Raw genomic sequence first — 13,688 nt, forward strand, 5'->3', positions numbered from 1 at the left:
TCAAGACGACATTATGTGCATATGCTCGACTTACAATGGAGGTCTGCTAGCGTATGCTATCCGATTTTGACCAAAGTAGTGTCAGTCGATCACGAATTTAATTAGTATGAAATTTGCAAAAGAGACGATCGGCCAATGCGCAGGTTTAGGGGAGATATTTGCATCCAAAGAGGAGAAAGTGCGCCTTAAAGTTGATTAATTCTACACTTCCCAAATTTACTGTGCGTTTTCTCCTCTTCGAATGCAAATATCTGAGCCAAACGTGACTATTTGGAGATCGTGCCTTTTGCAAATTTCATACCAGTTAAATTTGTGATCGATTGACATTAGTTTACCCAAAATCGGAGAGCATTCTCTGAGAGACCTCCATTTGTTTCTGAGATTTCTTATAGGAATGGTTGCCACGAGATTTTGTCCTCCTTTCCCGTCTAGATTAACCCAAGATATCTGGATTCAATTGACCCAAAGAACAACGAGTAGTGCTCAAGTGACTGGATACTAGTTTTAAAGCTCAACTTCCGCATAACAAGGCCTACTTTCACCTGATATTGCATATTTTTCTCTGCGCCCTGCTTTCACCAGTTCTTCTTATACACCTTTTCCTAGTTGGACATCAAAGCGAAAAGTTTGTTACACGGGGAAACTACTGGTTGCTTCGGTGCTCGCTGGCTTATTATTTATTTATTTATTTACAACGCTCCCCAGCAGCTCCATGATTTCTCTCCTGCACCAGTTGAACCTTCTCGGGCAGGAAGATCATTTCAGTTTTATTTTAGGAGGCCTCTCCTTCTCCTAATGCACAACTTTCTTCTTCTCTCCTCCGCAGGGGAGAAAGTTGGTGGGTTTGCTTATGTATTTTGAAGGTGAAAACTGAAAAGCGAGATGATGATGGTCAGTGGGTAGGTGTTTACTGCTTGATATCTATCAAGCAAGTATCATCATCAACGTCAACAACAACAACAACATCACTTTCCGGAGTAATCCGTCAATTGGCTGGCATCCTGAATGGGCTCGTACGTACTTACGTGCGTGCGTACATAGTCTGCTTTCTCTCCACCTCCACCTCTGCATTTCTCTCTCTCGGATATGGTCCAGGTTTTTCAGGAAGGTTTTCTCGACACGCTTCGACCATTTCATGATGACACAGTCCTAACAAACAGAATAGTAAGAGATGGTGCAATAGTGGTATTCATGGCATGGGTGAAAATCGACATGAATTTTCGAAATTTTGAAAAAAATCGGGCTTGCAAAGCATGACATTTTTAGTAGGAATGTCGAACATATTATTTTTTATACGGCTTACTTCTCTTTATACGTGGGAGATAAATTGATATAAAATTGTAAATATTGTACGAAATTTTTCCGAGTTTTGCCAGCCTTGCCAAAATTTATTTGCATATCTTGGAAGCTATAAATTTCCAAAATCTTGTTACCACTGTGAATGAGTACACCCAGGTTGGAACTTGGTGAAAGTTAAACGGTGTACGGTTTGATGATCAGGTTTCGCTGGTGGTTGTGCTGTATCAAGTGATATAATATGCAGCCAGTAGACATGCTTTCCCCGTCGAGTAAAGTGTCCAAGAGTAGAGTCGTGTATTTGTAGGGGTAGGTCGCTTGCCTGGTTGGTGGGTATATCTATTTGCCCAGTGTTTGCATTATTAATAAGAAAGGATTTTGCCACTCACTCCGACAAACTCGACTAAACGAAGCAAACCACCGAATGCCCGAAATGAATCATGTTAGTTAGTGACTGATCATCATGATCATCATCTCCTCGTCAAGTATACACTTTCCTCTCGGCGAGATCATTACGTTGCGATGACGAGACGACGGGATATTTACGTACATAAAACTGAAACCTTGACGAGGAGCAACTCATCGTCGAGGGCTGGAATTACTAGACTAACAGTTTTCCCTTCTTCTCTCTCTCTCTCCTTTTGCAGTATCACTTTCCCTCCGGGAATCCAGTTAGGTTGGTTGAGGGGCTGTGCATGGGAGGGAAGGTTGTGACTCGCTTATCATCACGGGTCAAAAGGGAAGGTCGGCGCGTGACGGTGTGGCGAAAAAAGTTATGACACACGCTTTACGCACAGCCCCAAAGTTTACTTAATGAATATGACGCAAAACTGGGAAAATGTATTAGTTAGTGATGCCTTATGTGACAATACTTGTAAAAAATCTGTTTGACTTTCACTTTTGGTCTCTTTGTGTGTGTAGAAGGCTTGTTCATGACACGAATCTCGGCCAAGTTTCGGCCTCCTTCAACCCGTCGAGTCGCAAGTACAAGGCAGCCGTCAAGTGGTCACACCCCGACCATCTTTTGGACGACTTTAACTTCAAAGTCTCTATCCTGGACCTGCCTCGTTTGGCCCTCGTCATCTCAATGTGGGACGGGAAACAGGGCGAGTACTTGGGTAAGCTCGTACATACTGGAAGCAGTGTTTCGGGTGGAAGTAACCACTTGCAAGAAATAACGGCAAGAAAGTAGTTTCCTGCAGCTATTTATGTTGACCTGTAAGACATGCAAGGCGCAAGAAACTACGCCCCATCGCTATACTTAATATGTCGTGTGGCTGGAGGACGCGTATTTCTTGCACTTTCTTGCCCTTCTTGCTTTGCAGTGCAAGAAATGTGGTAAACCCACATGCAAGAAACGAAACACTGACTAAAATATGTGCAAAAATTGGAAGCTGGCTAATTTGAGCCTGTTTTGAACAGTTTTCTCTAATTATTATCCCAATTTAATTGGATTGATAAGATTTTTGACACTAATTCTGCCCTTTTGCGAAGGTGGTCTCGTCCTGAGTTACTCGTCGAAAGGTGACCGCCTCAAACACTGGTCGGACATGCTGCACCTACCCAACACGAAGCACACCCAGTGGCACGCCCTCAGCCCCCTCCAAATCCCAGCCGCCGCCATGTGAATGAGGAATGGATGGAAATTAAAACCAAATGTGATAAGTACAACGGAGAGAAGAAACAGATTGGATACCTGATATTAATTCGATAGAGATGACCCTTGACCTCCCATAATAATTCGTGATATGATTCTGTATTATTATACTCGCTCGAGAAATTAAATAGTTTTACTCAAAACTTATGTAAATTGACCCTTGACTTGGAGGGAAGAAGACATCAATTTAATTCTTACGTACATAAAAAAGGACGATAAAAAAGTGTAATTGTTATAAATGTATGTATTCCGTTCGTGGAGACATTCAGTATTTTTTGCTTAACTTCTTGAATTCCACTTGTATGCCTGAGTAAAAAAAACAGATTATCTGGAAACGTCGACTTGTTTGTCGTTCGATGAGAGAGAGAAAGACAGAATATTACATAATGAATAAATAAAATAAATATTGATGCTGATTACTTGTCCATCTCGTTTGTAAAACTTTCTCCATTTTTAGTATCCCAATATATTACCGATAACAATTAGAGTCGACGGTGATGGCAGAATAAAATTTAGCGTCGCTTTTGCTTGTCGGCCTTTTTTCCACTTCTGCAAATTCATTGAGTTCCATGATTCAATCTGTGGGGATGAATTTCCATTTGATTTTATGTATGCCATTCTTCCGTTTTTCGGCAATTTGTTGATATTTTTCCAGTCATACGAATACTTATGCTTACATGTTTGCGATAAGTAGGTTGTGGCGTTTATGGTGACTTGGCCAAACGAAAAAATGATGGATTTTAGCACCATTTTCAGTTTTAATGGGATTGTAAGTTGAAAAATGCATATGCATTTCATACATATTTCCCAAAAGTAGAAAAATGAGCATTTACAAATTTACACTACTAAAGGGAGGGCAGCCTGGTGGATACGAATTTGGCCTTGAATAACCCCGGAACGGTTTGTCGTAGCGGGTCAAAATTTTGAACAGAAGAGCATGTTATCCTCAGATAGTTGTGTGCAAAAATTCAACTCTCTACTTTCAAAAATGCCTCCCCCACAGCCCCCAGAAGTTGAGACACTCGTTTCAACTTTTTCCAAACTCCGTCTAAAAAATTCGGTCCCCACAGAAAGATTTTCTTTTCATCTATCCGAACTCAAACAAGTCGATTTGACTTATATCAGGGGATTGTATAGGTATTTCACTATTCCAAATGATTTTTATCCCCAATCTAGGTTCAAGGTCATTTGCATAATCTTGGGTCAACTTTGCCGTCTGGGAGGACGCTCCGTCATGATGAAAAATCACCTTAATTATTATTTTACCGTGCAAATTAGGAAAATTGTATTCTAAAAGTGGTTTCAGTACAAGGTCCACATAATACTTCGAAGATTCCTTCACTTTTTGGGGGACTTTGATAAGTGGGAGGACACCACGACAGGACATTGCACCCACGACCATCAACTGTTTAAAAAAGTTCTCCTCACTGAAAAGCACCAAATTTCTTGAATTTTTTTTCGGCATTTGTCGTGTAGTAAGCTCTTCGAACCCAATTAGTAACTTGTAGGGAAAATAGTTCTTCGTCAATTGTCACCAATAGCTCACTTCTATTCCTCAACAGAATATTCAAATAAAATTTTTTGCAAACACGGGCGAGATTTTTTCTGGAACTATTTGAAATGACTGTCTCAGCTTCTGGGGGCTGTGGGGCAGGCATTTTTCAAAGTAGAAGGCTGAAATTTTGCACACAACTATCTGAGGATAACATGCTCGTCTGTTCAAAATTTTGACCCGCTACGACAAACCGTTCCGGGGTTATTCAAGGTCAAATTCGTATCCACCAGGCCGCCCTCCCTTTGGTAATCTCATAATCATTCATTCAAAAATTCAGAAGCGCTTTTACCTTACTGCTGCTATGCACTAATCAAATTATTTATGTGAATGTTTACTAAATTTGTGTACAAAAAAGTGGACCCTATTTACTTCTTGCACATACCTTCTAGAAGGACTTATCAAATTATGACTAAATATGAAAATTGCATGGCAAGTAGTTTAATCTCTTAAACTACTTAACATGTTAAGTTTGCAACTCTTTAATCGGCACTTTTTCTTGCCGGATAATAACACACAAAAATTCATTTTCATATCTTTCGTGATTTGTTCATTGACTTTACCATAATCTGACTTAACTTGGTATGAAGTTAACTTCTCTAAAAAATTGGTATCAGTGAACAATTTTCTCTAAATTTTGATGCACATGTCAAACTCTACTCATATTTTTCCATGTGCCAACATAAATGCGACGCTTGAAGAGTGACGACTATTTCATCATGACAAGAATAAAGACAAATTTGTCCAGCACACTGACATCTTACAGGGCTCATAATTGGTAATTACACGTGACGATTTAGTAAGAATGCATCGGAACTATTCGGAACACATACAATTCATGCAAGATCATTGAGCACAAATTCATGGAACTAATGCACCTATACATCATAATCTTAGCTATACATATACATCCTATATAATTCCTATACATCCATGCGTGCACTTAGCGCAGATGGACGGACGGAGAACCAATGGAGATCACATGCCGAGAAGAGAAATGCTGAAAATCCAAAAGAAAATAATTAAATACGGGAAACCAATTAACTACCCAAATAAATCATAAATATTTAATAGTATTTTATATTTTACGTTACACGGTGTAACTTACACCATAAAATCGACAAAAGTTAAAAGCTCGCCGTCATTGCTATTATCTTCAAAAGTTGTGCTCTGGTTTAGTTTAGGTAAATAAATATTTGTCAGTATAATAATTAACTAATTGTTTACCGTTTCATCATTTTGCATTTTATTAATTAAGAATGAGGTGTTGTGTTAATGTCATATTTTGTGCTTATTATTTCTAATTGTAGGAACGGAGGACGACACACTCACTCGACAATATGGCGAGAGTTCCGGATATTACTGATAAAAATCGGGACCAAATAATGTTGCGGCGGCCAGCTTTTTCACCAAAGGGGAGGAGTTTTAAGGGTTTTAGTAAATGCTGCAACCTTTATTTTTGTCGTAAAAATAAGTTTTCTTTATTATTTAGGAGAGATATTCATTTTTGTATTCACTCTGTTTCATTCCAGACTTAAAAAAAGGGCTTGTTGACACCAACGCCGCCAGGTCTAGAGCCTTGAAGAATCCGTTGGTTAGTTTATTTCTTTTCAAACCTCTAATAGTTCATTGATCCGCTTAATCCAATTTTGAATTTGTACCAGGTACTCGACCTTATCTTCGGCAATCTCGGCCTCCCCGACCTGAAAACGTCCCGTCTAGTTTGTCGTGAGTGGGCCGACGTCGGCGCTATTGTATTAGGAAAACGGGCTTTTCTCCAGGTCAACCAGCTTTTTTCCTGTGAATGGTTCAAACCAGTCGAGATGGCCCCTGTCAACGACAAGCTGATCCGACGCGTCCTCATCTCAGACAAATTCGACTCGTCCATTCCGACATATATGAAGACTGGCGTTATTACAATAGCTCTCACCCAAGTAGCTAAATTATCCCAATTAACTCGTGAAATTAAATTCCTCGTCAGCCAGAAAGAATTTGTCCCAGCTTTCCTTGAAGGAATAAGGATATTGGGGTCCACAAAAATCCAACACGTTGGCATCTTCAGCGCCTGGAAACGAGATATAGCTAGCACAATTCCAGCCGAGGCATGTCAAAACCTCCCCCCTCAACCTAGCTTGACCTCCCTCAAGTTTGAAGCTCTCTCACACTTGCAACATGACCTCATCACCGGCTGCAACGAATTTCAACCCCTGATCCAAGTCTGGCTCGATGCTGCCCCCAATTTGACCAGTTTGGACGTCGTGACATCTTTCTATCCAAACTTGGAGGCGTGCACAAGTCTAAGAGTTCTGAAATTTAAGTTAATAATGTGTTGCAATGAGCATTATCCTCACCTCAATTTGGCTAATGTGACCAAGATGCTGGCACAAGTTAAGGATTCCTTAGTCAAGCTGGAATTGTGTCATCGTGTGAATGACTATGATTCCATGCAGCAGGTACAGATTTAATATAAGCATTTTACAATGGACGTGCTCACTATAACGTTTTCTTTAGCGTCACAAGCAACTCATGTAAAATTTACTAAGCTCAAAAAATTTGCGTTGTGAGGGGGTCTACAAAATATGATTTCGCAAATCTATGCAAACTGATGTGCTATCTTGTTTTAATTTAGTTTCCAAGGATTTCTATAATTTATATCGTTTATGATGTAGACAATGAGTTTAGTAAGTAATTTTTTTATAAAATAAAAAACAGGTCCAAAGTAAGCTGGGTAAAGTTTTGATAAATTTAGCAACAATTTGCGAGATACTTGTGATGGTTGTCATGAGTCGGCCCAATATTTGATATTGCGGATCACTCACATCAGTACTAAATATTTTTTGTATACATCGCAGATCCAAAGTGCTGAGGAGGTTCCCGTGATGTCGAAACTTACCTCGTTCGCCATCGATGCCGGAGAGGTTTACCAAGTTCGTGACTTCTACAATGAGGAGCACTTCCCAAAATTAAGATCCTTCTCTGTCCAAAAGGGATTAAAGTTGTTCTCGCATCTAAATTTGTGGAGCAGACACAGAGGAGTTCACTCTCTCGTGTTGATCATAGATTACGTTTCGGAGGAGCAGGAATTCGTGGGAAAAATGGTCGATTTATTTCCCGCCGTTAAGGAATTCGATTTGAGGTTGGATCTGACCGTTTTAACTTTCACTGGCGACATGACGACGACGATGTTCTATTATGAACCTTCGTGGACGTCTGCCGCCATCCATCAGTTTATGAAACCGTTCCAAATGTGGGATTTGGAACGGGTCAACGTTTCTGTGGAAGTACAGGAATCCGCCTTGTTGATTGATGCCCTCCAAGCTATTTCCGTTTTGAAAGGTAGAAGTCAAGTTAAAATCACCCCGTAAATAATTATTTTCAATTCTACTAATTGATTAAAATATTAATAATGGATCGTAATAATTTCAGGAGTTAAACGCGTCCAGTTCTGCTTCCCTTGCAAAGACAACACGATGGATAACTTTTCTGCCACCTTTCAAGATGTCATCTTGCACTGTAGAACATTTAAAAGCGTAGAAATTACGAGGAGTGAATTCCGAGTGGTAAGTCGCTCAGTAAAATAATTTGCACATAAATTGTTCCTATATTCAATTTTCTAATAATTTAGGAACCGGAAATTGTGGAACAAATGCAACTCATGATTGAAGCCAGTGGGTGCGCCCATCTATTTTATCGAAAGAAGTGAATGAGAATTAAACGAGATATATTATTATATCATAATTACTAATTATTTTTAAGGTTTAAATACTAAAATTATAATTTTTCTACTATCACAATATGCAAAAATGTTTCTATCGCCTGAAAACAATGAGACAGCTTCTAAGTTCCTAAATGGATGGTAATGAGATTCTAATTTATTGAAGAACTGATAATAATGTCATAATTAGGTAATTAGATTATTAAGTTGTAAGCATTACACAATTTTTGTTATCTGTTTTGATCACGACAATTTTTATTTAGTAAACTCATTCTGTTTATATAAAACCCTGCTCGCTTCTCGCTCCTGTTTTTCCATGGACAACATAAATTCAACACCTGAATAATGACGATTATTTCATAATAACGAGAAGAAAGATCCATTTGTCCATCACACTCGACTCGATGAATCACTGCCAAAATTATCAAAAAAATCACATTTTTAAACATCTCTCTGCTCTGGGAATTTATTTTAAAATTCTGGACTACAAACTTGTAGAGCAGGTTGGTGTCACTTTGTAAAAATGTACACTCCAGATTTTGACAATTTTTGAAGAAGCCTTCAGAAAAATTGGAACTCTTCGAAACTAGCTTAACAACTCACTGCCATTCTTTTAATGAACTTATATCGGCTACAAATTTATCTCCCATAATTTTAAAATAAATTCCCAGAGCAGCTAAAAATGGTAAAATTCAATGATAAAATTGTAACATTTCTGGTTAGTTTGGATTATCAAACTTGAATTTAGTAAAATAATTCTGACTCCATGAACTTCGATTAGGGACGATTATGCATATCTCTGGCACCTGGTATTTATAAGGATAACGCATATGTAAACCTCACCGAAGTTATTATTCAATGAAATCACCCCGGCATGAATTATGTAAAATAAAATAAAATTGTATCAGCACTCTAAATATTTTTTTCAATCATATTTTCATGTGGCCCCCTCTCACTGCAATGACTTTTCATATACAAACTTGCAATTTGAAAGTATTATTTTCTCTTAAAGTTACACAAATTATTATACTTGTCTTCATGTTATCAATAACTGTGAATAAGAATAGCGATTATACATAAAGTGAACGAGTTATGTACTGTGCGGGTGGAGCTTAAACCTACGGCCTCCTGAAGTACCTTGTGCTGAGACTAGGGTTTCTCGTGAGTTTAGCTCCATTCGCACAGCACATAACTAACTCACTTCAAGTATAATTTTGTCCCGATTTGCTAAATATCTCAGTCCGCCTCCGCCTGTTTATCTTTTTTATGTGACTAATTTGCATAATTATTCTTAAATCATTGTCGCATATTGCATCACTAGCATTAATTACGATCTTTAAAAAATTACATCAAAGTTAATCATTTTAATTTACATTTTACAAAACACCAGGAAAAGAGTGGATGAACTCGAATGACCTCACAGTTCATTTCTCCGTCTCTGCCTGCCTCTTTTCTCCACAAGCCAGCTCATCCACTTTTCACAACTCGCATCGTCCTCATTCGCTTCACTCTTCTGCCTTGGACGGACGTATTTTGTTCCTGACGCCACGACGACATCAGTGTCGACAAATCCAGTTGTACCAGAGGTAAAAATAATTAAGAGTGTTTGAAAGAGTTTCTATTGCTTTGGGAGAATTTTAAAACGCTGAGCACGAAGTTTTTTGGAGGTGATTTGAAAATATTGAATTATACGTAGTTTTCCAGAATGCAGAAGTAATATATATTTAATATCTTTTTGATTTCCAGGTATTACAATGGGTAGGAAACGTGGTCATCGTCAAAAGCCGAGGGGGCCCTCTTCAATCAGGTCGCAGGACGATTCATTCTCAAAGTTGGATGAGTGTAGTGACACCGAAGAGAAGAGCAGCAGCTTGTCCCTTTGCGACAGCCCCATTCTCACGCAGGCATTCCGAACAACGAGAAGCACTGCGAGAAGAAATGCGGCCCTAGCAATGGGGCTCAAAGACTCTAGCATGGGGTCAAGTCCACCCAGAAAAATGAGTAAAGATAATGGTGAGAAAAATATATATGAATATTTTAATACGAGAGGTCATTGAACCTAGTTTTCATTAGTTTTGTTTAACTATTTTAATTGTAATAATACATAATCTAAATAAAAATTCAGATTTGAAGGGATTTCAAGGGGAGCCAATGTATGTCAAGTTTGAAACGGACAAAACTAATGAAGACGGTGACAACAAAAAAAAATATCGTGCTCAACTTCAAAATCTTGTGGACAAATTTGTATTTGTCAAGAAATCCTTTATTTCAAAATATGTTAAGGATAACGGTAGTTCGTTGGAGGATAAAGACTTTTTCTTTTTTTCGGAAAGCGACGATGACGAAGATGATGAATTTGCCGATTGTTCTCCACTGGTAAGATATCTAGATATATATTAATTGATTATGTTATGCTATGCTAACTTGTATAATGTTCAGGATTATCTTGGAAAACGTCGCGACACTGGCCCGTTTGTCCAACTGCAAGTTGACCATTCCGTTACACTATCCTTTGACTCGGGGTTACTGAATGTTTTCGAGTCAATGTATCACTCGCATTGTCAGGTGGGTAAAAACTAAAAAAACAAGTTGGTTGCCAAATTGTTTTCACAAAACTTTTACACAATGTTTATTTTGTACGTAGATGATTTTGACTCACGTTGAAAAGTTTGATCCAAGACTAATCTATAATGAGTGGAAGCTATTTTGGCGAAACAAGCCTCACAGTACACATGAGGAAGTTGGGGCTGTCCATTATAAGAGTCTCATGTCCAAGTATGTCACATAATGTCAAAACCTACTAAAACGTCTTTAAAAACCTTTTTACTCTTTCCATTCTTACAGATCTACTCTATTCAAAATATGCTCACTGGAATCTGTCCAACAATACATCATGTCCATGGATCTGTTCACGTACCAGTACGCCATCGATATTTTATATCCATGCTTGTCGAAAGGAATGCCTAGTAAGATACACATTGGTTAAACTTGTATTCTTGTTACCTCGCATATTAGCAACTAACAAGTTTATAATTTACAGTCTCAATGGTCAACACCGTGCGATCTTTCATTAAGGAGGGTCTGTACCTCTTTAACAAAATCTTGGAAGACTATCCCAAATTGATGGTCAGTATCAAGATACGCTGTTTCCAAACGTTGCTCGTCATGTTGGATGATTACTCAAACTTGAACAGGATGTTAAAGTCGGCCGTGTCCACTATTCGAAATGTGGACAATATACAAGCCATGCATTCAGAACTTTGTCGTTCCATTAACTTTGAGAACATGGAGAAACAAGTAGCTCTATTCAAGAAGCAGAGTGCACTTCTCGTTCAAAATAATCTAATTCTTGAATTCAGACAGAACTTGGATCAACACCAGAATTACTCGATAAAATGTTGGGTTCACTGGGGGGAAATGGTTGCTCAAAGATTAGTTGAGGAAAGCAATCGTCAGGTTGCAGAAGGAGAAGTCACAAAACAAATGGAATGCCCGTTTTCTATTTGGAAAAATGCAAGGTATGCATACATATGTAAACCGGCTTCAAATATAACGCTAAATGAATTTACTAAAAGTCATTTAATATTTTTGCTTTTGATTATGTAGCGATCGCATGTTGGGAGCCATTGTAAAAGATAATGCTGTCAGTTTTGAGGTTTTTAAAGGATTCCTGCAATGGTGTGATAACATAATCCAACACATTACAAAGTTGACCATTGCGCGCTCCGAGGGCTACACTCTTCCCATCTTTTACTACGAAACGATTCTAAGGGTTAATATTTATTTGGAAACCACATCATCCTTTATAAGTAATTCTATTTAACCGTCATTTATTTATATTTATTTTCTTTAGGAACGTGATCAAACGTGGCGAGAAAATACCAAAATTTACAAATCCATGGCTCTCGCTCAACAACAAAATCGTGATCAACCAGGAGGGAGTCGTAATGTCCATGCGGGCGCTGAGGAAATTTTAGGACCTGCACATCACTTCATTCTGAATGACAATAGCAATAGCAACGATCCACTCTCAAATTGTGAGTGGATTATGCAAATATACTTATAATAAATTATCATTTTAAACACTAATATAATTCCTCTCTTTTATAGATAATCCTCCCATCAGTCCAGATTACCGAAAGCCTACCGTAACATATTTCAATCCAATGTCATTAACAAACGGACAAACTATGTCGTTCGCCACAAATGCGCCGGGACCCTCTACGTCATCGTCGGATCACACCGTCCCTGACAACGTCTACCACAACTAAGATTTACAGTTTGAGAATATCAGAAGATCAATCACCCAATCATGTTTTTAATCAAATATTTGAAGAATTTTTATCTTGTTAATTCAGAGATTGCTATCTTACCATTGTCATATTATTATGCTACCTACTTTTATTTAATTATTATTACTTATTATGCCTTTAACATGTATTTTATCTTGTTCCATACATACTGATTGTTTCCAAATTCTAGCCTAATTTGTGATGATACAATTATCTTGCCTGATATAAACTGCATAAACTTGTATGTAAAAAAAACTTTTGATCTGATTTACTTATTTCATATCCCCTTCTAAATATTAGTACATACATATCTGTACATACTTTACATATTTAAAAAATATTGTTTATGCAGCAGGGTGTGGAGTGCTTATTAACATCATCCATCAACTTTTAAAGGTTCGGTTCGAAATTGTCCGTGGTAACTTTCGGTCACTCTTTGGTGACTTCACTTTGGTTTTACTTTGGGTGTGCATTTTATTGTGCACCTTAAAATCGTAACCGATAAATGCAGGACTCGATGACTCTACACCAAAATAGCCAAAAACCACATATTTAAATCATTTTTCGGCTATGGAAATTTATTTTATAATTCTGGACGACAAATCTGCAATCAGTAAGTTAATTGGTGGTAGTATTTTTTTAAAATTAAGGTTAGCCAGTTTCCATGAGAAACTGTTCTTCAAAATTTTAAAGCAAATTCCCAGAAATGATTAAATATGTGCTGCCTTTGAAGATTTTGGCGTCGTCGAGTCCTGCATTAAATAATTTGTTTCTATTTCACAGTTCTCTCAAATAATTGAATGTCTTTAATTGTTTTCAGTAGGGGCAAGCGCGAACGCTGTGCCCCGTGGAAAAAATTTTGCGCCCGAGTTATCCACGTTTGGGATAATCGCAAGCGTCAACCTCACCGAAGTGCAATGGAGGGTCTCAGCCTGGGGCAAGCACCTTGTGGATCGTGCTATGCCCTACGCCAGGTAAGTGAAGATCACTCTGTCCTCACCCACCACATTCTTTGGCCTGTGCAACCACTACGTATCCCCTGATTTTCCGCATCCCACACTCTCCCCCGTACCCTTCCCCACGGGGATAAGTAGCTTTATGTATGCTGGAATTTGTCAGCTTTATGTTAGTGCATTTATAACTTCTATATGTTGAGTGGATCGGGAGATATGGGCA

General features: G+C 38.3%; 3 protein-coding genes and 1 non-coding gene across 9 annotated transcripts in view; 3 read left to right on the top strand and 1 right to left on the bottom strand.

Annotated features, from left to right (window-relative positions):
* The window catches only part of LOC110845858 (rabphilin-3A), a 37,938-nt gene extending 34,566 nt beyond the window's left edge, over window positions 1-3,372 (top strand). For all 5 annotated transcript variants that reach the window (XM_022092386.2, XM_035859289.1, XM_035859295.1 and 2 more), the window contains exons 12-13: window positions 2,218-2,414; window positions 2,791-3,372. In XM_022092386.2, coding sequence (XP_021948078.2) covers window positions 2,218-2,414; window positions 2,791-2,924 — 331 coding nt within the window. In that variant the 3' untranslated portion in view covers window positions 2,925-3,372. The remainder of the gene's footprint in view (window positions 1-2,217; window positions 2,415-2,790) is intronic.
* A 2,081-nt stretch (window positions 3,373-5,453) lies between these two features.
* Window positions 5,454-8,507, top strand: LOC110856651. The gene is made up of 7 exons (XM_022105147.2): window positions 5,454-5,689; window positions 5,816-5,942; window positions 6,038-6,099; window positions 6,170-6,958; window positions 7,358-7,841; window positions 7,932-8,065; window positions 8,131-8,507. The coding sequence occupies exons 2-7, from the start codon at window positions 5,846-5,848 to the stop codon at window positions 8,206-8,208; spliced, it is 1,644 nt and encodes a 547-aa protein (XP_021960839.1). The 5' UTR covers window positions 5,454-5,689; window positions 5,816-5,845; the 3' UTR covers window positions 8,209-8,507.
* A 763-nt stretch (window positions 8,508-9,270) lies between these two features.
* Window positions 9,271-12,767, top strand: LOC110845867 (transcription factor RFX3). Of its 2 annotated transcripts, none has more exons than XM_022092398.2 (10): window positions 9,271-9,887; window positions 9,967-10,233; window positions 10,346-10,596; window positions 10,660-10,785; window positions 10,865-10,995; window positions 11,065-11,186; window positions 11,261-11,738; window positions 11,827-11,992; window positions 12,074-12,257; window positions 12,331-12,767. In XM_022092398.2, the coding sequence occupies exons 2-10, from the start codon at window positions 9,975-9,977 to the stop codon at window positions 12,489-12,491; spliced, it is 1,878 nt and encodes a 625-aa protein (XP_021948090.2). In that variant the 5' UTR covers window positions 9,271-9,887; window positions 9,967-9,974; the 3' UTR covers window positions 12,492-12,767. The 2 variants fall into 2 exon arrangements, with proteins under 2 accessions (XP_021948090.2, XP_035702394.1); XM_035846501.1 differs by having other exon boundaries at window positions 9,271-9,806.
* A 565-nt stretch (window positions 12,768-13,332) lies between these two features.
* On the bottom strand, window positions 13,333-13,494 carry LOC118434195. The gene has a single exon (XR_004833824.1). It is a non-coding gene; the product is annotated as a U1 spliceosomal RNA (small nuclear RNA).
* Between the last annotated feature and the right edge of the window lie 194 nt (window positions 13,495-13,688).

This window comes from Folsomia candida, unplaced genomic scaffold (assembly GCF_002217175.1).
Source record: "Folsomia candida strain VU population unplaced genomic scaffold, ASM221717v1 Fcan01_Sc001, whole genome shotgun sequence".
NCBI classification, from domain to species: domain Eukaryota; kingdom Metazoa; phylum Arthropoda; class Collembola; order Entomobryomorpha; family Isotomidae; genus Folsomia; species Folsomia candida.